Source organism: Pseudoliparis swirei, chromosome 24 (genome assembly GCF_029220125.1).
Source record: "Pseudoliparis swirei isolate HS2019 ecotype Mariana Trench chromosome 24, NWPU_hadal_v1, whole genome shotgun sequence".
Classification (NCBI taxonomy): Eukaryota; Metazoa; Chordata; class Actinopteri; order Perciformes; family Liparidae; genus Pseudoliparis; species Pseudoliparis swirei.
The window spans coordinates 14,148,018-14,170,008 of record NC_079411.1 but is presented as its reverse complement, the minus strand read 5'-3'; the positions used below and the strand labels follow the sequence as shown (position 1 = coordinate 14,170,008).

The 21,991-nt window shown below is 41.9% G+C and overlaps 1 protein-coding gene across 1 annotated transcript in view; it reads left to right on the top strand.

The window, feature by feature from the left end:
• The window catches only part of sorcs3a (sortilin related VPS10 domain containing receptor 3a), a 259,289-nt gene that overhangs the window by 194,704 nt on the left and 42,594 nt on the right, over positions 1 to 21,991 (top strand). Inside the window, exons 6-13 of the mRNA XM_056408465.1 lie at positions 313 to 377; positions 1,572 to 1,690; positions 10,815 to 10,904; positions 11,265 to 11,444; positions 16,350 to 16,496; positions 19,432 to 19,534; positions 20,661 to 20,737; positions 21,803 to 21,894. Coding sequence (XP_056264440.1) covers positions 313 to 377; positions 1,572 to 1,690; positions 10,815 to 10,904; positions 11,265 to 11,444; positions 16,350 to 16,496; positions 19,432 to 19,534; positions 20,661 to 20,737; positions 21,803 to 21,894 — 873 coding nt within the window. The remainder of the gene's footprint in view (positions 1 to 312; positions 378 to 1,571; positions 1,691 to 10,814; positions 10,905 to 11,264; positions 11,445 to 16,349; positions 16,497 to 19,431; positions 19,535 to 20,660; positions 20,738 to 21,802; positions 21,895 to 21,991) is intronic.

The following is a 21,991-nucleotide window of genomic DNA, read 5'->3' as shown; positions in this document are numbered from 1 at the left end:
GGGGAAAAAAAGCAGTCAAATAACTAGCTGTGAGTTGCTGGGGATGTGCTTGCCAAAATGTGGTATTCAGAATATGGGGGAAACATTCCAGTACTTACATTTGCTGAAAAAAAGATAAAGTCCCAGGTATAACCAGGTATAAGGGTAGCAAAATGCCTCTGCCAGATTGGTGTCCCTTTTTTCTGTTTCCTCTCCCACCCTTACTGTGCACTGACAACTCTCTGGTATGTCTGTCTTCTTTTTTTTCCTCTCAACATTTCTTTCATTGCTGTTATGGTTATGGATCTTCTACGGTTTGTCATTCTCTCCAAGGTCTGTCTCCGGCCTCGACAAGGAGCCAGATCTGGTGCACATGGAGGCTCATACACCAGATGGAAGTGAGTGTCTCCTCCCGCACATACACATCAAAGACAAGTAATGAACAGTTATCTGTGGAAATGAATTCCGCTTGGAGAAAAGCATCCCCCAGGGTAACAGCACCGGCTTGGCCCACCAATAAACCCAGTGCATGATTCTTGATTAATATGGCTTTTCTTCTCTTCCCTTTCACTCGCTGAATGTCAGCCCTATAACTCTGAATGGCAGTACCACCAAGGCTCTCTGTACTATAGTTGAAACTGTACAGGACTGTCTCAGAAAATTAGAATATTGTGATAAAGTTCTTTATTTTCTGTAATGCAATTAAAAAACCAAAAATGTCATGTATTCTGGATTAATTACAAATCAACTGAAATATTGCAAGCCTTTTATTCTTTTAATATTGCTGATTATGGCTTACAGCTTAAGAAAACTCTAAAATCCTATCTCATAAAATTTCCTCAGACCAAGTAAAAAAAAATATTTATAACAGCTGAGTGTTTGTCAAGGCTCAGGAAACCCTTGCAGGTGTTTCGAGTTAATTAGACAATTCAAGTGATTTGTTTAATACCCTACTAGTATACTTTTTCATGATATTCTAATATTTAGAGATAGGATATTTGTTTTCTTAAGCTGTAAGCCATAATCAGCAATATTAAAAGAATAAAAGGCTTGCAATATTTCAGTTGATTTGTAATGAATCCAGAATGCATGACATTTTTGTTTTTTTAATTGCATTACAGAAAATAAAGAACTTCATCACAATATTCTAATTTTCTGAGACAGTCCTGTATATGCCAGCCTTTCATGATGGAGTAGCAGCACTGTGAGATATATATAAGCATTACTTTTTTCTCACATAATCGTGGTGTGATTGACAGGCTGAGATGCTTGTTTGTGGTATCTACACATGATAGGAATACATCTGGTCATACAAAAATAGGCAAATTAGTCAGAGAAAATGTCAGACTGCATAGACGAGTGTGGTACAACCCTACAGAGTTCAAGTGTCAAACATTAATATCTTGCGAGCACTACATTTATTATCTAAAGCCTATAATTGCGAAGAAATAGGCTACCATTCAAAGACACTCTCAATATATCGTATGATAGATAAGATATTAATCCTGCAGCTCAACATATTAATGTGTACTATGAGAAGCATACAGTTGTCATCAAATTCATGTTTTTCTGTTTGTTTTCTTCTGCGACAGACGTGCAGTATGTCACATGCAGAGCTCCAATGTGCACAGAGGCTAACAGGAACTACCCATTCCCCGGATACATCGACATCAGCTCTTTGGTGGTTCAAGATGACTACATATTCATACAGGTACGGCTCTAAACCGTCAGGCTCATTTACTACCTGCTCAATGATGGATTATGGTGTGTAGACATTTCTAGGGCTGCAACTAACGATTATTTAAATAATCTATTATTTGTTGTTTATTTTTTCGATTCATCGATAAATCGGATAATTTTTTTTTTAAAGCATTAATTACCAGCCCTTTATTCAAAAACAGAACTGACAACACTTTACTCGCGTGAGTTTACTCGCCCGACTATTTGTTGTCTATTCGAGCCGGAGAGGAGGCGTGGCTTATCTCCGTTGAAACAGTCATTTCCTTCATCCACCACACGGAAGAATCAACCATTATTTCTGCTTCATACTTCAAATCGTGTCTGAGTTCATGACATCACCATACAGCTCGGTGGACTTCCCGACTACGTCTGAATAACTGCCGCTTCCATCACTACCAGCAGCCAGTTGGAATCAACAACGGCACGACGTCAGTGATGACGAGCGGAGCACCTCAACGCTGATTGGCTTTCGCAACGCAGCATTATGGTCCTTCCTCTACCTCCGCTCTTCTCTTTTTTGTGTTGCTCCTCTCTGCTTTGTCTGCTATGCTCTGTGCTGAACTCAACTTTTCCGAGACTTATTGAGTGGGGTAAAAATCGCGCAACACAACAAATCGATAATGACATTTGTTGCCAACTCTTTTTAAAATTAATTTTAATTTAGAAGCCTGCGATACCGGTTAAAATTCCTGATTGGTATCCGTGAGTCGGAATCTGTGCAACTATCCCATATCACGGTAACATACCATTTATCAACTACACTGCAACAACAATATGTGTCTCTCATACTCTACATCAAACTAGTCTCCATGACAATGCTACATAGTCAACAACAAATCAGTGTTGAAATCACCCGGAGGAGAGCCAGTTATTTGCAAGCTGCTCGGCTATAGAAAAGGAGGTTGCATTTATTAAATCATAAAATTTGAATTATGAAGCAATGATGATGATTTTAAGTGTAACCTTGTAAAACGCTGCTCAATTTTGTTCAGAGTTTAGGAGAGACACTTTAATAAATCCAGCTGTTTGAAGGACATGTTTTCACAGCTATATGTAATATATATTAGAGAGGGAACACTATCACTAGCTTTTTGCAGGTTATAAATACACAAATTAACTCCTGATGCCAAGATTTCCATAAAAAAAGCTAATATTTAGAAATACATATTTTCAACGCACTGCTGTTATTTTTGTACTCAATATTGGCCAGTACACACGTTTACACATGTCGGGAAGGATAACAACTATAGTAATAAGTCGGGCTGCAACAAAGAATCGATAAAAATCGATTATTAAAATAGTTGCCAACGAATTTCATTATCGATTCGTTGTGTCGCGCGATTATTACGGCGCTCAATAAGTCACGGAGTATAAACAAAGTTGAGTTGAGCGCAGAGCGGAGCAGGAGAAACCAGAGCCGAAGGAGAGGAGAGACGGAACGCTGCATTGTGAGAGCCAATCAGCGCTGAGCTGCTCCTCTGTTGATGAATCTAATTGGCTGCTGCTGCTCACGTGGCGCTGGATGCGGAAGTCATTCACGTAGTCGGAGACATTCACGGAGCTAAGTGCGCCTCCGGGTGACGTTATGAACCCAGACACCAGGGCGCTACATGTCACGACGTGTGTGGCATTTCCACAAGAGTATAACGTAGAAAACGTGGTTATTTATTCCGTCGCGGATAGCGGAAAATATTTTTCCACAGAGAAAGGCAACAGAGATAAACCACGACGCCACTCTTTGTGAGCGCTGCGCTTGCAGACAACATTTAACGGAGCGGAGCAGCGCGTGAGCTCTGATCGTGCGCTCTTTTAATGAAGTATCGATACTAAAGATATGCTAAATCACATCGTTTTTAACGTACGGGTACTTTGTTAGTATCGCTACACCGTGCAGCGTGACAGCAGCAGATGTAGCGGACTAACATTCAAGCTAACCTAACTTCCCAAACGCTGTCGACATCTGAACGCTGATTGGCCGAGACGCGACACGTCCCATCAAAGATGTTTTATTGCAAAGAGCACCACTTCACATTTTTTCCGCGTCTCACTGCAATCTCAACGGCAGCGGGCCAGGTGAAAAAAATAATAAATCTGAACGCGTCTCTGATATTGTTCAGGGGGCCGGACCACATGGGGACCACTGCTCAGGAGAGTAAAGCTGTCAGTCTGTTTGTGACGGTTCATCCACATGCTGACCAGTGAACAGGGTTCATCACCATGGTGACCAGTGGGTCTCCAGGACCTTTCCATGACTAAACCAAATTTCCATGATTAAACATTTTGTGAAAACTCTGTCTATACGTGACAAAGTGAGAAGATGTAGTATTTAAACTAACAATGAGAATTCCAAAGCATACCGTATATATACCGTGTAAATTAACATTTGAATAAAACAAATTTGCATTACTTTTCCAAATATTTTGGGATTTTATTTTTTCAATTACTTTTCTAGGCCTGCTAATAGCCATTTAAAAATTCCATGACTTTTCCAGGTTTTCCATGACCGTACGGACCCTGTTTTGAATAAAGGGTTGAAAATGAATGTTTTTTTGTTTTTTTATCCGATTAATCGATAAAATAATCAACCGATTAATCGATTATCAAAATAATCGTTAGTTGCAGCCCTAGTAATAAGGCTACTCGGGACAAAGATGGGGCAGGAAACCCTAAACAAAGTCGGAATCACAAGCTAAACCCAGCTTTGAGTAGTTTTATGTGGAGACCGTGTCGGCCCCCCGGACTGAAAGTGGAAGCTGGTTCCATAAAAGAGGAGCTTAATAACTGAAGGCTCTGGCTCCCATCCTAATTTTTAGGACTCTAGGAACCACAAGTAGCCCCATATTTAGTGAGCGCAGCTCACGGATGTACCCGGGTGACCGTTAGCATCTATATGAGACACGCTTAAATAACTCCAATGTAAATCCATTAGTGTACATATTAGACACTCAAAGCATCTGACATAATATAAAGGGTGAGAAAGTTCACTGAGCAGTCAACATGTGAAGAAGTAAAGAATATAAAGAGGTAGATGGTTGGATAAAAAGCGTGAAAAGAGCTATGCTCAGCTGTCTGTTAAATGTCGCAATTGCAGATAGGGGGTTCTAAAAGAGGGTTCTAAAAGAGAGTTCGGAAAGAATGTTCTAAATAGAACACAAGGACGTTTTAAAAACACTGTACTTTACACAATAGAGCTCTATAGACTTGGCCCTATAAGAGTTGTGGCTATTGGGTTTATCCATACGTGCATTCTCAACTGTGAAACTTCTTTGTGACGCCCCTGTGCTCTACATATGTACTCCTATCTGCAATTGCAACATTTAACGACCGTCGGACCATAGTTCTGCTCCCATTTTTTCTCCAGCATCAAGCAGTTGATGAGAAGAAGTAAAGAAGAGGAAGAAGCACACTCAAAAAAACGATTCAAGCCCTTCTTAGAGGTGACACATTTAAATATTGTTTGATACATTTAAATAAATCAATTACAAAACGAAGATATTTATATTGAATGGGTGTAACACAAAATGTATGAATACTTTAATTTATTAGATTTATTTAGGTTACACTCACAAAAACGATTCAAGCCCTTCTTCGAGGTGACACATTTAAATATTGTTTGATACATTTAAATAAATCAATTACAAAAATAGATATTTATATTTAATGGGTGTAACACAAAATGTATGAATACTTTAATTTATTAGATTTATTTAGGTTAGATGGTGCGCATATCAACTCAAAATAAATGTGTTTCATTGAGGACTACCCTTTGCGCATGCGCCAGCTGAAAATCAGTTGTTTGTATGAGGTGCAGACATTTTCAGGGCTGTACGGTGTTGTAGTGGCTAGCACTGTTGCCTCAAAGCCAGAGGTCCGTGGGTTCAATTCCCAGTCGGGGCGTTCCTTCTGTGTGGAGTTTGCATATTTTGTTAGTTAGTTAGTTTATATTTTGAGTTGGACAAACACAAATTAATTACATTTAATGAATATCGTTATTTTATTTTAGATGTATTTGATACAAATGATTTGGACTAACTTAATTACATTTTATTGCACTGATGTGCTAAATTTGAGTTGGAGTTGCATGTAATTATTGGATGGAAAACCTGCCAACAATTTAATTGAGTTCATCCAATGAGTAATTTCTTTGAGTGCATAGTGGTGTCTGCTGGAGTACCGGCGGACTGATCAACTACTTCCTCCTGTCCGACCTTCATCCAAGCTGAGAAAGCTTTGTACACACCGGGGCAGCTCCCCCAAACGCCGTCAGTTCTGTGCTCACTTGCCTACGTAGGAGCTGCAGCGCCAAGCGTAGGACTTCACTGCCCTTCGAATTGACGGTGATGGGATGGCAGCCGGGCAGTTTGTCAAGATTCTTTGCTGACGAATGAGTTGGACATCTCCCATCACAACTTCCCGGATATCTTGGATAAAGACCGCTTTCCCTCCTCCCGGTTGGGAGTGCTGGATGCTGATGAAAAGGGATACAAAATCAGACTTTTGCCTGCTGCTAGGGCGCTTCTGGCAGACAACATGGAACTGCTCGCAAGGCCAATCATCCTCTGGCTTTTTCTAACCCAGGAAAACTTCACCAACTTCACCTAGGGATCAGGTTCATGCTCACCTCACTGACTGCTCGCACCAGTGTACCACTCAGATGGCTCTCTTCCAGGAACCAGCCACAGACATTGGGTAAGCTATGATTGCTGTCCTAGACCTTACCACGGGACAGTGTCCAGACTTATGGCATGGCAAATAAAGATGCAACATGACATCTGGCTCGACATATTGCAGCTTCCCCCAAGATCAGATGGCAGTTGCTGGATGGTCCATTATCATATCTTTGACACTTTTGACCACTTTTGGCACGATGCTCAATCTGTTTTGGCTCCAATACCTAATCCTCTGAGATATCCTCCTCTGGTGACTGGTGGCGCTTACCTGGTTGAACCCAGCCGTCAACACAAAACAGCTTCAGCAGCAATGGCAGGAATTTGGAAATGCTGGCTCATTCCAACTGAGCTCAAAGACACTATGGCTCATTTCAGGGCCACCCACTTTTCCTCTGAATTTTTCTCTCCGACAGTTTGCTTTTGCTCCCACTGAGCATTTTTCAGCTTCACAGTTTACGCTCAACACAGAAAAATGAGGCTCGCTAGGGCAGAAACAGCAGCAGACACAACCCAGTCACATCATATTTTCACTCGTGAAAATACACTTTTAAGATGTGCGTTTAACGACCTATGTTCGACTTATTTGAGGCAGCCTTCCCATGGGCCGAAGGGAACAAACAAACACTCATTTTTCTGCACAGCGGTGGAGAACTCAAAACTGGCTGCAAACAATGTCAACAGGTACTCCACAGATGCGGTAATGCTCACTTATGATGCTGCTCAGCTGAGCACACTGTGTGCATGAGGGAAAAGTCTCACACTCTTAAGTCAAAGATTCCATATTAATACTCATACTCATGGAGAACCTTGGCTCAAAGGAAATATGTCAAACAAATTTTACATTAAACTCGACATTTGTTTTTTGTTTTGCTGTAAAAGCCAGTCTAGTTTTAATATTCATCCTAGCCACTGCCCAGTGTGTCATATTAATCATGATTTGTTTGAGAGAAAAACCTGAAATGGTAATGTCCTGAATTCCATGTAACACAGAAACGTGAATATTATTTACTTTGACATTGTGCAAATGAGGTTTCATGCATTTAAAAGTCAATAGGAGAAGTCAGCATAATAACATGGTCCACAACAATTTCAATTTGATTCAAATTTACTTCCAACAATTGTTGTTGTGCTTTGTATCTGTTTTTTTCAGCACCTGTGTTCAGGAATAAAGGTTATGTTATAAAAGTCAGGTTATGTTTTCTGCTGACCTGTATCTCCTTCAAAAGGCTGCTCTTCGACCAACACACCACCTCACACAGTATTTTGACCAACTTCACTTTATTAAAAAATCAGTTCCTTAACTTATAGAGCACTTTCTTGCTCGAGAGAGTTAAAATACCCATTTCCTGCCACAAAAATACCTAAAATTGAATATCCATTCTTTGCATATCCGTTCACATTCACAGTCCATCAGCCTGTGCAAACCGTGTAAACTTTATTGTACAGTATGTATTTTACAGAATATATATATATATATATATTACTAATATATTTAGGACATTAAATGAATACATTCTGCTATGTGTTATTATATTCAGTAGTAGCAGTTAATTAAGCAATAAGGTACGAGAGGCAGTACTGTTTTGTCATTAATTTCCTCTTCAAGACATTCAACATTATAAATAGTAAGTAAATAGTAAGCTGCTTTTCAGTACAAGATATTTGTCGCCACCAAACATTGTGTATCGCATTTCAGTAGCCGATAGAAAATAGTCCCCGTCTATTTGTCAGTTGCTATGCAACAGTTGCTATTGCAACAGACAAACAGCCGGGAAGTCCAAATCTGTGAATATCTTTCCAACTTTACCGACTTTGTTTTGTCGTGTCCCCGACGTCTACGGATCTTTACACCAACAAAAACATTGTTTGCGGACGTGAACGCACTTCATCAATCAAACACCAGCACCGACTCAACGTTCAGAGCTCGCTGCTGATCCCCTAGTGGTCTCCCTTTACATTGCACACAGTGCCATATAAATCACCCCACAGTATTTCATTCATAGCGTCTCTGGTTCTGGTCTTCAGGTCTAGTTACTTGTTTCTCTTCACCAGTTAGTGAAGCAGTTAATGGCCAACTTTGTTGGACTGACAGTGTTTTTTCGTTGCGCAACATTTCATAGGTCTCACTTTCTTTCTTCTCTCTGGTAGCATGACGTCCACCTGAAGTATTCTCTTTGGTTAACCACTCATCTAAAGCCATCCCCCCCGAAATATCAAAGTTCACAGAAACATGTTTGATAACTGTCGAGCTTGAACTGACAACTAATGGTCGGGCAAATCTACCGTTATTGTTATCTTGAGTGCGCACTCGGACATTATTGCTGAATAAAGTACACCTCGTGACTCCCAACTTATCAGTATGCTTGATTTCATCTACTCATATTATAAGGTTAAGAAAATAATGATTATTTTCTTTATATATGTATTATATCATGTCAATGTACTGATTCTAAAAAACACAGCATACAACTAATGCATTGATGTTGGATGTATGTTCTGTATGACTGTGATTAAATTAAGTTTACTGTTCCATAGTTTATGCATACGGAGGTGTCAGTTTTCCGAAAAAGGATCGAGTTAGTTCGCATCATTATATCATTGCTTATGTACGGTCTGCCAGCTTCTTGCCAATACACAACCCTAGCAGCAGTTAGATGGTACTAGTAGTTGTACTTGTGCTCTTCCAGCTCTTTCATCCCAGTACATGTTCCATTCTGTAGAGAACAGGGCTTTTTCAGAAGCCTACCTACCTGAGCTATCAACAGGAAAGCCCTTTGCAGCTCTTACAAGATCAGTGAGATAGAGTTGTTCTCCGAAGATCTTTCAGTCCTATTTGACCTCTCCGACGTCTTTCAGGTAAACTCACGGCCACTCGACCTAATCCTCCCCCTCAATTCCAGCACACCCACATTTGAACACGTATGCGTCACAGACGAAAGATTCTGAAAGGGATGGGGGGGGGGGGGGGAATCAATCATACCAATTCCTCTTAAAGTTCAAACCGCCTCTGGTTACCCTGCAATCGATCTCCTGCTCCTCCACTGGATTGCATGTGAGACTGTTCTGCACCGCTCACTGCTAGTTGGCTATATTTCCTCTCCGAGCTTGTTTTCTCTCTTCAGAGGCATTCAGAGAACTTACAAGATCAGTAAAAGAAGCAGCCCTGTCATTCAACATTGATACTGATATGGCTTCTCTTCAGCAGAGCCACACGTTCAATTTGAAGGTTTCCCTATAATGAATTCCATGTTATTGATAGCAGGGAACTGTGTGTTATGGGCCTGCGGTTTCACTTGGCTCTCTATGTGTGTGTTTATGTGTATTAAGTGCTCGGCTTCGGTGTCCTCGAGGCTGATGACACCCAGCGGCCCTGTGTTTCCTTGCTGCATAAGCTAAACACCAGAAGCTTGGTGTGTTTGCAAAGTGTCTAGACCATTATGGACGACTTCTTGTATTTTTAGCCAGTGGATGCGGCTTGGTAAGGCAACTTAAAGCTTTCTCTTGACAAAGAATAATGAGACTATTGATTGTCCTACAACATATTTACCAAAGTCTACTTTGAAACCACTGAGCACATTGACTTCTAGAGAGGGCATCGTCCAATGCAACACTTAGAATGGCCAAATCCCCCCCAAATAAGGATAAACCCTGTGTATCCAGCATCGCCTTGAAAAACAGCAGCACAGTGGGGGAGAGAGATTGATGTGTGCTTTCACCCTCCACTTTAATTGATTGGAGAAAATATGATATTCTGTCAGTCACGAGGTTACACATGAGGCCTTGATACAAGGTTTCCCCTGCTTTTGTTAAGCCTCAGAGCTTCATCACCACAGTGCTAAAACGAAGGCTTACCCCAGACTCATCTTATACAGCCACATGGTCATCTGATATCGACACACCATTTAGCAGGTTACCTAACAAATGGTAATGTAGATGCACTTTTCTTACCACTCAAAGCATTTTAACACTACACGATCCTCTGATAGACAGACGACCACTGAGCCACGGTCGCCCCACAACAAGCGTACGTATTTGACGTAGAAAAAACATACTCACTTTCATATGAACCACAATTGTTTTATATACCTAATTAAGTACTTTTGTGACCTAAACTTAATCAAGTAGTTTGGTTGCTTTAGTAAACCTAAAAAGTAAATAAAACTAGGCCGTGACATGTAAGTGGAAAGTGACGCGCATTCACTGACATGTTCAAAAACTGAGAAGCAGCCGGGAACTGAGTGTCATAGTGTGAAGGCCACTGACCAAACAAGAAGAGACTGAGAAGTTGGGAGCGAGAACTTGTTGGAAATACAAGCATAGTGTTGCGAAAACAAGGTTCATATACAACCAAAGCGCTAGATAATAGACAAAACCCTTTTATGGAATAATAAGTGTCTGAAATCAATTGTACTTGATGTGTTGTAGGTTCCTACATCAGGACGAGCGACCTATTATGTGTCCTACACGAGAGACTCCTTTATACAAATCAAACTACCCAAATATTCCCTGCCTAAGGTAAGTTGCAGCATTTATTATTTTATTTTAGTGTTAATTAATCAAAGAAATAATGAAGTCTTCCTATTCCTATTGCTGAGATCTTTTGAATTTGAAGCTGTCACAGCGGTAAAATTGACATCGATTGGTTAAAAATGTGTTAAGCTACAGGCATGTCACCACACTTCTGTTTCAGTTTGATTCCCCTCAAAAGCTGGCGAACATGTGCTTTTAAAGTCATACTTTCCACACTGAGAGTGAGCCCCAATTCATTACTAGCATTGATCCCATGACCAGTCCCACAGGGGTCAACATGTTCTAAACCATCATCTCTCCACTTCCACTCATAACTCCTCTTAATCTCTCTCTGCTCCCTGATAGGATTTACACATTGTCAGCACCGATGAGAAGCAGGTGTTTGCTGCGGTGCAGGAGTGGAACCAGAACGATACCTACAACCTCTACTTGTCTGACACGAGAGGGATCTACTTCACTTTGGCCATGGAAAATGTCAAGACCACGAGGGGCCTCGGAGGGAACCAGATGCTGGATCTGTACGAGGTAGGAACCTGATGAAACTGGTCCCCCATGGAGGATTTTATTGATTGAATCTATGGGAAGTTATAGGGGTTCTTGATTTATCACTGCTTCTTAAGATCACCCATTAAGTACAGGGACATGCATGTTGCCACACACAAATAGTGGAGGGAAACTTCCAGAATCCCTGGCCAGACTGCAGACCACCCACATCCAGTTTTCCCAAAGATAGTTATTAATAAGATACGTTATTTTGTATCGTTATGTCGCCTTGCTTACATACGTACCGCCAGCTTCTTGCCAATACACAGCCCTAGCAGCAGAACCCCATATACACACACACACACACACACACACACACACCTACACACACACACACAAACACACCCATAAGATGGTGTAGACATATTGCTTGGTCGTTATAAACCGTGGCCTGATACAAAGTCAAAGGAAATTGCATCATTATGATTGATCTTCAGCTCTGTTGTGAGCGGCACCTCAGTCAAAAAGGCAGCAGGGTAGAGATATGAGGCGTTGCCATCGGTTTGAGGATCAGCTGAGTATAGAGATATTAGTCACATGCTCTTTTTAATAGTTTTTATTTGTGAAATATTTGAAAAACCCACAGAAGGACATCGGGCAGCCATTAGCATTAATGTATGAACCAAAATGTAATGAATATGGAGAAACAAGCTTTCTGCCATACAGCGACAATATTTCAGGACCATCGTTGGAGGAAGTCGGAGACCTTTAACACCACACTTCCTGTGCGAGCGGCGCATAGCGGCTGCCTCGCTCAACTGGATGAAGATCGTCATTGCCGACAACTGTAATTATTATTAAGTTATGTTTTAGTTTTTTTCAACTTGGGTTGTTTAACGCTCCACTGGGTCCACTGACGTTGTCTGTCGAGGTAGTGTAACAGCTCTTAACATAAACAGATTGATCAGTGCAGCTTGATGTCACGGGGTAATGACTTTGCCTTGTGTAGAGTTTTTGTAACATAATCCTGTTTTACCTGCAGGTGTGCGTTCTCTTTCGTCTCCCTGGTGGGGCTCAGTGCCATGCACCTCTGGAGTTTTAATGACCTTGTTAGCTAACTGGATAGCCAACGTATGTGTTTGCATTGGCATGCCCAGCAGGGTAGTTTCCCTCCTCCACTCCCTGGTGCAGCCAATTTATCACTCCTACCCTGACAGGTGGGACTGAGAGAGTGAAGGAAGTGAGATACTGGCCGGCGGCAGTGTGGTAATTAACAATGCCATTACCTCTCCATGCGCAGTATCTGTGTGCAGCTCCCCAACCATGCGGCAGTAAAGGCATTTCACCGTGCAGCAGGAAATGATGCTGCGCTTTAATTACATTTGTCACACGGTCACAGCTCCACTCGTGATCAGAACCTAAACAAAAGATGGATGACACACTGCTGTCTCTGATGAATCCGATCCATTACAGCGGGTAATATATAGGCTGTGGAACTCATCTCATTTATTGCTGTTAGACCCTGACAAACTGCAGCTCACAGACCTAATGTTCCAGAGAGAAGACACAGCTCCAGTCACACCAGAGGGGAGACAGCGAAGTATGTGGAAGTTGTTTTGTTCTTTCCTTAGAAGCCATATCTCCTCCCAGAGGGCCTCTCCTTCCGCTGCATCCTCTTCTCTGAAACAAATGATGCTATTTCCACGGAGACAATTGCACAATCATCTCCCAAATTAGAGGAATTACTTAATTGTCAGTCAGATTGGTTGAGGGCACTTTCCGTGATCATGAGCCTTTGTTGTGCAAACGGATTATCTGAACACATCAGGGCTCAACATCACCCACTAAACTTCCCCTTAATCTGAGAGGTGCTTTAGCAGGTGGCTCTCTCTGCAGCAATTGCTCTGATTGGCCCTGTTGCACTGCATCAGACATCATGAATGTTATGAGTGGCTATAAACAGCTATGAATGATTGATTGACTACATTGTAGTCGTTTCGAAATTATCTGGATGCTGATACTTATGATGATATGAGAACTTTATGTTTGTGTTTTTATTTTATTTTTCTGCCAGAACTCTTAAACGCTGTGATTAAAAATATGAGCCATGTAATATATTATAGAATGCTAAATTGCTTCACGCTAAATAACTACCATTTCAAAAATGATTTTCCACCTCACTGAATAGTTTTCAAATTGGCAGCCATGTTTTTAATCTATTCAACATTTTTGAAATGGACACGTGCCTTTTTTCCTCTTGTGTGATCTTTTCAGGTCCATGGAAATCAGCAACTCTCAAAAGAAAAAACTGCTTACAATCACAGCAGCAACACGCCGATGGATGGAGCACTTTGAAATCCCTTTCAAGTGAATAATATAGTGGCGCTCGGCAGGATACATATTTGAAGCTGAATCAATCAATTGTTTAGTTTCATCACTGGATCACATTAACATGTGTACTATGCATGTGGTCCCTTGTATTGACCAATGGGCAGAGATCAATCACTGTCGTCGGTTCCCTCCAGCTTTACCGACCTGTTCATCCTTATTTGGCATCATTGAGCTCATTGATTTAGTTTAACGCTGCGGCTCATCACTGAACAGCTGGCTGGTAAACAACCAGGATATCTGGAGGTTTCCTTCAGGAATTGATTGAGATGGCAACAAAACTAAAAGGGCAGTTAATATGGAAATTATTTGTCCCGTGCAAACACAACTCCAATGCTAATGTTGCTTTGTGTGTGCGATGGGAAAATGCGTTGTCAATGTGAGCCACGACGACAACAACAACTTTGTATGGTCTTTGTTATGTCTTCGCTGTGATGCAGCTGTAAGAACAATGAAGCTGAAACAGATAATACATTCTATATTGAGGTGGGTCATTAATCACAAATATGCTCTGGTTCTGGCTTTTTCTCATTAAAAGCCAGAACTATTAACGTTTTTTATATCTTTAAAACTTGGGGTTTTCGACTGTGGGGTTGACAAAGCAAATGGAAGATGTCAGCTCGGCCTCCAGGAACTTGAGATCAGTATTGATAAAAAAGAAAAAAAAGCTTCTTGAGTACCTGACAGCCATTGGTCCGCCAATAAGGGGGGAAATAAATCCTTTTCAAAGGATGGCAAAAAAAAAGTTAATTCCAGGCACTCAAGCGGATGTTTAGGAGTACAAAAAGAGCTAACAGACTAATGTATTTTAAAGAGTTTCAGCACATTTTTCCTTCAGAAAACAAGCAATGCAAACACAGGCTGTTGAAACTAACTGACAGGAGAATCATTGAAATGACAATAACAGGAATTTGTTTACGGTTCACTGGTACAGTTAATTCAATTCATATTGAATTAAATTAAATTAATGAGTTCATTATTGATTGGTAATTTCAGATGATGCAAATACAGGCAACATTGTTGCCTGTATTTTATATATAATATATTTATATATTATATTATAACATTATATATACACATTATATATACATACATATATATATATATATGAGATATCTATATAAGTGTCATGTGCCGTAAATGATGCCCAATCAAGTCACCCCACTTTGTTATTTCAGAACTTCCTGCCAATGATATGATTGAGTCAGCAGAGTCCAGTGCGTTTAACAGTTGCAGCAGATAGAGATGCATGCTGGGAGTCGTTTCAAACACAGTTTCGGAGGTGTTGTCCTCTGCATTAAAACAGACTGTGTGGAAAATTAGAACATTAGAAATATAATATAAAAGACTGCCTGGTCAGAGATCTGACTCGTGCTTTTCTCATGGTAGCAGAGATTAATTAAACTATCTGTCTCTGATCACATGCTGTGGGCATAATGTCCTTCCTTCTTTTCATCGCTACTTGCAAAGTATTCAGCAAATGGCACCTTGGCACTGCACCAAGACGGCCCAAACCACAAGATAAAAAAGTGGAAGTATTCCTTTAGTGCTGCATCGCCGAGCGTAATCCCCGCTGTAAAATAGAGATCTATGCCCGCGTCCTTCACTTTGTTGTCAAGAAGGTAGAGTGTGGGCGGCGGCAGTAATGGATGGAGAGGAATGTGTGTTGGCCGGGGCACGGTGCTCTCCTTGCTTGTGTGCAGATGTGTGTGCGTGCCATTGTGATCGGGTGCAGTAAATAATTGATAGGTTGGGTTGGAGGACGATGTGAGGACCCTCGTTAGCCGCATCCATCCAGAGTGCCATGTTTCTATGACGATGTCAAATGGGCTGCCTATTAGAGTCACTTAAACAGACGCGCATCCTTCAGGGAGGGAATGCAGCGCATCACTATGGCAACCGTTTGGAGTGACTCTGTCCTCGCCATTGCATGGAGCACGCTTTGGTTTAGTTAAGGGATATGTATCAAACCTGAGAGACAACTAGCAGGGAGGAGTTTGGAAGAGAGTTGTTTGTGTGTGTGTGAGGGGGGGGGGGGGGGGGGGGGCACGTGTTTGTGTGTATGTGCATGTGTTTGTGTGCGTGTGTAGGTGTGTGTGAGCGTGGAGGTGTAGAAGTATGTGGAGGTGTGTGTGTGTTTGTGTATATGTGTGTGTGTGCGCGTGTAGGGGGGTGCATGCATGAATGTGTGTTTGGGCCGGTTCAACTCATTGATAGAAAAGACAAGGTGTCACTTGTCACAAGAATGATTTCGTCCAGTCAGGATTGCTGAGATGTGTAAGGATATAGTTGCAGATAGCACATAATAAAATAATGCCTCCGGCTCTGCCGATGTTTTCCCTCAGAAAAATTGCCGCCAGAGAGGATAAGCACACCATTTGCATTTGGCTGAGCTCGTGTGGCGAAGATTGCCACCTCAATACACAACATGCCCTTTCCGCTGTGAGCACCGGGCACGCTTCACCTCTGAGGACTGGGCTGTCATGGGAGAGGTTCACTGTGCTGTGGAAGAGGGTAAAGATGCAGGCTCAACCTGTTGTGTGCGTCTGTGTCCGGCAGGTGGCGGGAATCAAAGGCATGTTGATCGCTAACAAGAGGCAGGACAACCAGGTCAAGACCTACATGACCTACAATAAAGGCCGGGAGTGGAGGCTCCTGCAGGCTCCTACCACCGACCTGGATGGAAACGACATCCACTGCATACTGGTAAGATACCAGTGTCTCGCTAAAAGGCCGTTGCTGCTTATCTTTAAAGATCGTTTAAAATGTATTGTATCACATTGTAAGAGGCCTATATTCATAACTGGTTTAACTAATAAATTTTTTCTATTGGTTGATAGTGGTTGAGAGATCGCTTTTTAAGGGCAAATTCACCGTATTGGGAAATTTCAATATGTTATTTCCATGGCTTAGGAAAGTTCAGTCAATATTAGTGAACAGGAGGTACTCTCAAAGCCAGCGAGAGGGCAGTGAGTTTTAAGTATGAATGCCAAACAGTTGTTATTCTCCTTTTTTCTACCGAAATGAGCTTTATTCTGTTCTAGTGCCTTCTGCAGTGGAACAGAAAAGGTTCCCGATACACTCAGAACATTCCCCTGTGCTGCCAGTGGCATCTAGAACATCTCTCCCCGGTCATTGTCCGTGGAGCGGTTCCACTCTTTACACTTGACGACACACACATTTGAGTTTCAGCACTTGAGCATTTGGATTTTGGGGAGAATATTTTTAGACTTGTTGTCTCCATCATTTCCATGTTTGTGTTCCAGTAAAATGTTTGGCAACACGTTCTATGGCGCCAATGACTATCATGCATACAAACACATACTAATTAAGCGTTACAATCTGCTTTTAGCATTGAAAGATCATGGCTATATATATATATATATTAGTGCTGTGAAAAATAACGCGTTAACACGTTATGATTAAATTACAGGATTAATTAGTTAATTTTTTTTCACGCATTTAACGCATGAGCAGAATGAGCTTCTACTCCGATCTCCGTCTCGCGCCGCAGAGCTCCGATGCCGGCATGTGCGCGCACATCGGGACGAAAAAAAGTTACTTGCACCCCCCCCCCCTCCCCCCACCCCCCGTCAACAACTCTTCTCGGCTCGCGCGCGGCAGAGCTCCGATGTCGGCGCGCGCACTGGTGAGCAAGTTATGTGCACCCCTGTGTATAAATGTATATTTCCGTCTTTTATCATGAATCTTTATATTCTCACAAAAATATACCGAGAATATCGGTAATATGTGATTAATCATGATTAATCCACAGAAACCTGTGATTAATTTGATTAAAATTTGTAATCGTTTCACAGCCCTAATATATATATATATATATTTTCGGAATGCTTTATAACTGTAATCACCATCTTGTGCAGACAAGTTTTTTTTATATAAACTTCAAAATGACTGATTAATCAAGTGACAGGTCAATGTTGTTTTACAGAACAGACAATGCCTTCGTAATAAAACATAAGTATGGCTTAAACATGCAGGATGTGGTGTCTTAGTGCCACCAGCAGTGTCACAAATTCTCTCTGCACAACAGATTGTTGTAACACTCAATGCATGGAGTGGGAACTATTGTATGTAAATGTGTTTTCATAGTAGTATTAACCAAAGGCATATTTTACCAGTTTGAAGTTCAAGCTGTTAACTCTTGAGTTCATTCTTCTCTGAAATAAGATGCAGGGCATCTGGATAGAAATGCCTTGATTAACACTATCAATACCAAACTATGTGTGGTGGTGAGTGCTCCCCAGAGAAAGAAGCACAGAGTGCAGGGTTGTGAATGCAGCCATCAGGTTGGCTCCTCCCTTAACTAATTATTATATCAGTAATAAAGTTTTGTGCCTTAAGAATTCTAGGGTGCAATTCCCCAGGTGGCGCTGTTGGTTCCCTCTCATTTCCCCCCGAAGGCCCCGCCACATTAATATTAATAGTTATTGTTAATAAATGGCTTGTAACTGCTTTATAAAGCATTAACAACTGGTGTATTATCCACTGATGAAGCCTTTAGTAAAACTTACAGACCATCTATGCAGTTAGATGTATTAGAAAGTGGGCCTGAACTGGCCATGCACTTTACCTCGCCAGTCCCTTCCTGTCGTAAAAAGCTGCAAAGAAGAAACAAGCTGATTTCCAATCAGATGTTATGAACTAATAGAACATAATCCAGTGACAGGTTAGTGTTTCCGTTTCCTGCTCAGCTTGCATTAGTGTTTAAGATAGGATGGTGTGTTTAGTAAATGATGAAGGTTGGCAGATCTACTCCACTGCATTGTGATGACAGTGTGTCGCTGCTCATTAGAGGGCCTCCCTCCGGCTGAAGCCAACTGTTGGGAGGACTCATGTAGGAGACATTAGGGGGGCTGCGTGCTGGTTCGGAGGTGATTTTGCGGCCGTGCGGCGTGGCTCTCAGGTTTCCTGTGATTATGCATCCATGTGACATTTTAATTACCGCCGTAGATTCCTTTTGATTGCCCTGTTTAGTCCCGCTGCCCTTGATGTCCGTACTCCAGTGTGACACGCTGTCTGCTGCAAAGATGAAAGGAGACACACTCGTTTTTTTCTGTTCTGTGAACATTTTTTATTGTGTCCTGTTGTGTGCGTCCCCGGGGAATTGCCTTCATTCAATGAAAATTCCATCCCTCTTTGTATTAATGACAGATTAAATGCGAGCACAAATGTATGAAGACACAGTGGGTTCTGTTTGGGAGACTAATGAATGAATCATGCTTGTGTTGGGATGTTTGTTTGTTTTGCACTACAATTTTGTTTCAACCTTATTATTTATAAATGGTTGTGAAATTCACGATTTCACAGCGAACATTTTTTTTATTTATACAATATTTTCTGTAAATGTAATTCGACAAAGTATATCACCATGTAGACAGATTGATGTGCAAATGACCGTTTTAATATGAATATGCCTCTCTTCTCAAAATTGTCAATCTATTTAATGTCTATTTCACTGGAATGGGACATATTTGCATTTTTAGATACATACTTCTGTTTTGCGATTTCTGATGCTTAAAAAACATATTACTATTGTTCTCACATTCCAGATACACTAACGGATGTGCACAGGCAGTGGGTACTTTCATGACATGTCCCCCTTCACGTTCTTCTTCTGCAGCCCTTCTGTTCACTTCATCTCCAACTGCAGATGTCCGAGAACCCTTACTTGTCAGGAACAATCTCCACCAAGAACTCTGCACCAGGGATCATAGTGGCCACAGGTAAGAGAAAAGACTCGCAACAAACCACTTCACGCGACTTGTTTCTACTATCGCAACTGCTTTGTGGTAAGGATTTATTTTCTCCTGGCAATACCGCCTTCCTTCTTTGGATTTACAAATGTCTATTTTAGCTCATGAGTTGTACTATGAACCTCCAGCCGGCTTCCAACGCCCCCCCACCCCAACACATACACACACACACATACACACACACACACACACTTCAGCTTCTGTCTCAGGGACTCTTTGAGCTACACTGGGCACAGTGCACCGGAGTATCTCCACTTCTTCCATGGGAAAAGATGGTTGAGATCACATGTCCATCTGCTTTGATGTCACATCACCCAGCCCATAATAAGAAAGGGCCAGTGTGTGTGTCGTGCAGTGTCTGTGAGCCCTGCAAAGTGGAGGAACGTTTGAAAGAGATGAAGCAAAGAAGAGAGATGGCGTGAGATGACGCGTTGGCACCCTGGCAGAAGGAAAAAAGTATACCTTTTGCTGTATGTATGTATGTGTGTGTGTATGTGTTTATTTTGAGAGAGTGTGCACTTTCATATGCAAGTGTGTGTTTATCTTTGGATCGTGAGAATGCTGAGCACACACACACACTCACACACGCACATGCACGCTTGCACAGAGTGTGTGTCTTTGTGCATCTGATGTGTTGCTGGCCGGGCCTTCGCTTTGGCACCGTGATCCACTTTTTCCACTGCGGCCTTTTGAAGACGTCAGCTGGTGCAGAGATCATCTCACCAACATGACAAACACCATCAAGATCAAACACCCCCCCATCTACTGAGCCGTGGCCAAGATCATGGAGCAGATCAACCGAGAAAGAAGCTTCCGAGGCCGCGTGTCGCAACGCTGCAAACCGCCAGATCGAGGAGGCATCCGCCCTCCTCCGCATCTCGCATTATGTTGCCTCTATTCATACAGGCATCCGTGGGAATTAACCTCAGGTCTTCTCTGTGTTCGCCACGCGGATAGAAGGCGACAAGTCCAAACTGGGAATGGAGCCAGAGGAGTGGATTATTCGCAGAAGCACACATTTCAAACACACGGCCCTTTACCTCTGGGATCTGCAGTTTTGTTCCTTCATGTGTTCTGTTGGCATTTCCCTCTGCAGGGAACATTGGAGCGGAGCTGTCTTACAACAACGTGGGCATGTTCATATCATCTGATGCCGGCAATAGCTGGAGACAGGTGAGCTTTCTACCGAGATCAGTCAGAATCACAATTCACATAGGATTATGGTTTATAGCCAAATAGGTTTTCCCATACAAGCAAATGTGCTTTGGTGATTCAGTGCATGACATGAAATGATTTAACAATATAAAAGCAAGTATTGCACAACATGAATATAAAGGAATTCCAATAAAGAATATGAAAACAACAGTAAGACATATATACATGTGTTGAGTCATTTGTGAAGTGTTCCACATGTACATGTGTGAAGCTCACACAAAGCCCTTTCTTGTGACATTTTGGATTTCTCACAGTTGTAAATACATTAAATGAAGGGTGAATTCCATTGAGCAGCTTTACTGGATCCTGGTGTTGTGCATTCTGACACGGTGGTATAAGCATCACTTGCTTGTCCTCCGATAACACGTCAAGTCAAAGTGTATCACCGTAAGAGCACCAGATGTGTTATCAACAGAAAGAAGAGAAGGCTCTGGAGCTGTGGTTTAATATTGGGTTTGGAAAACATTCAACATCTTCCCCACATCCAATTGTCGAATTTGTTTGGCTGCTGCTACACGAGCAGTGCTGGAAGCGGCAGTTATCACGACATAGTCGGTGAAATTCACCGAGCTGGGTGAGCCTAAAGGGCGATGTTATGAACCCAGGCATGAGGGCGTTAGATGTTCCGACATATATGGGATGTCCGCAACAAGTATGAAGCGGAGATAGTGGCTATTTCGTCCATGGTGCAAATGATAACTGTATCCACAGAGTAAAGCCACAAAGATAAGCCATGCCCCTTCTACGTCGCAAATAAACTACACATAGTTGGGCGAGTAAAATCACGCGGTTTGTTGAAAACGTAGCATTACTCTAACCCCCTAAACCTAATATATAACGCTCCCCCCCCCCCCCCACACACACACACACACACATAGTCTTCAGCATGTTGGGAAATCTCTATGGTTGCTCAGATATTATTTAGGGAGTGGTAATTGCCATGGATTCATGCACATTTCCAAAGCAATATTTTGCCTTTTGCATCATTGCTATCATGAAAAACTTCTCCATATCTCTGTTTAGATTTTTGAAGAGGAGCACAATGTGTGGTTCCTGGACAAAGGAGGGGCCATCGTTGCTGTCAAACAGCCGTCGGTGCCAACCAGACACTTGTGGTATGTCTATTTCCAAAACTTTTTTGGGACACTCTTCCTCTCTTAAATGGCTTTGCCAATTTCCTGCAGCTATTTTTAGGCTCAATCCCCGCTCTTG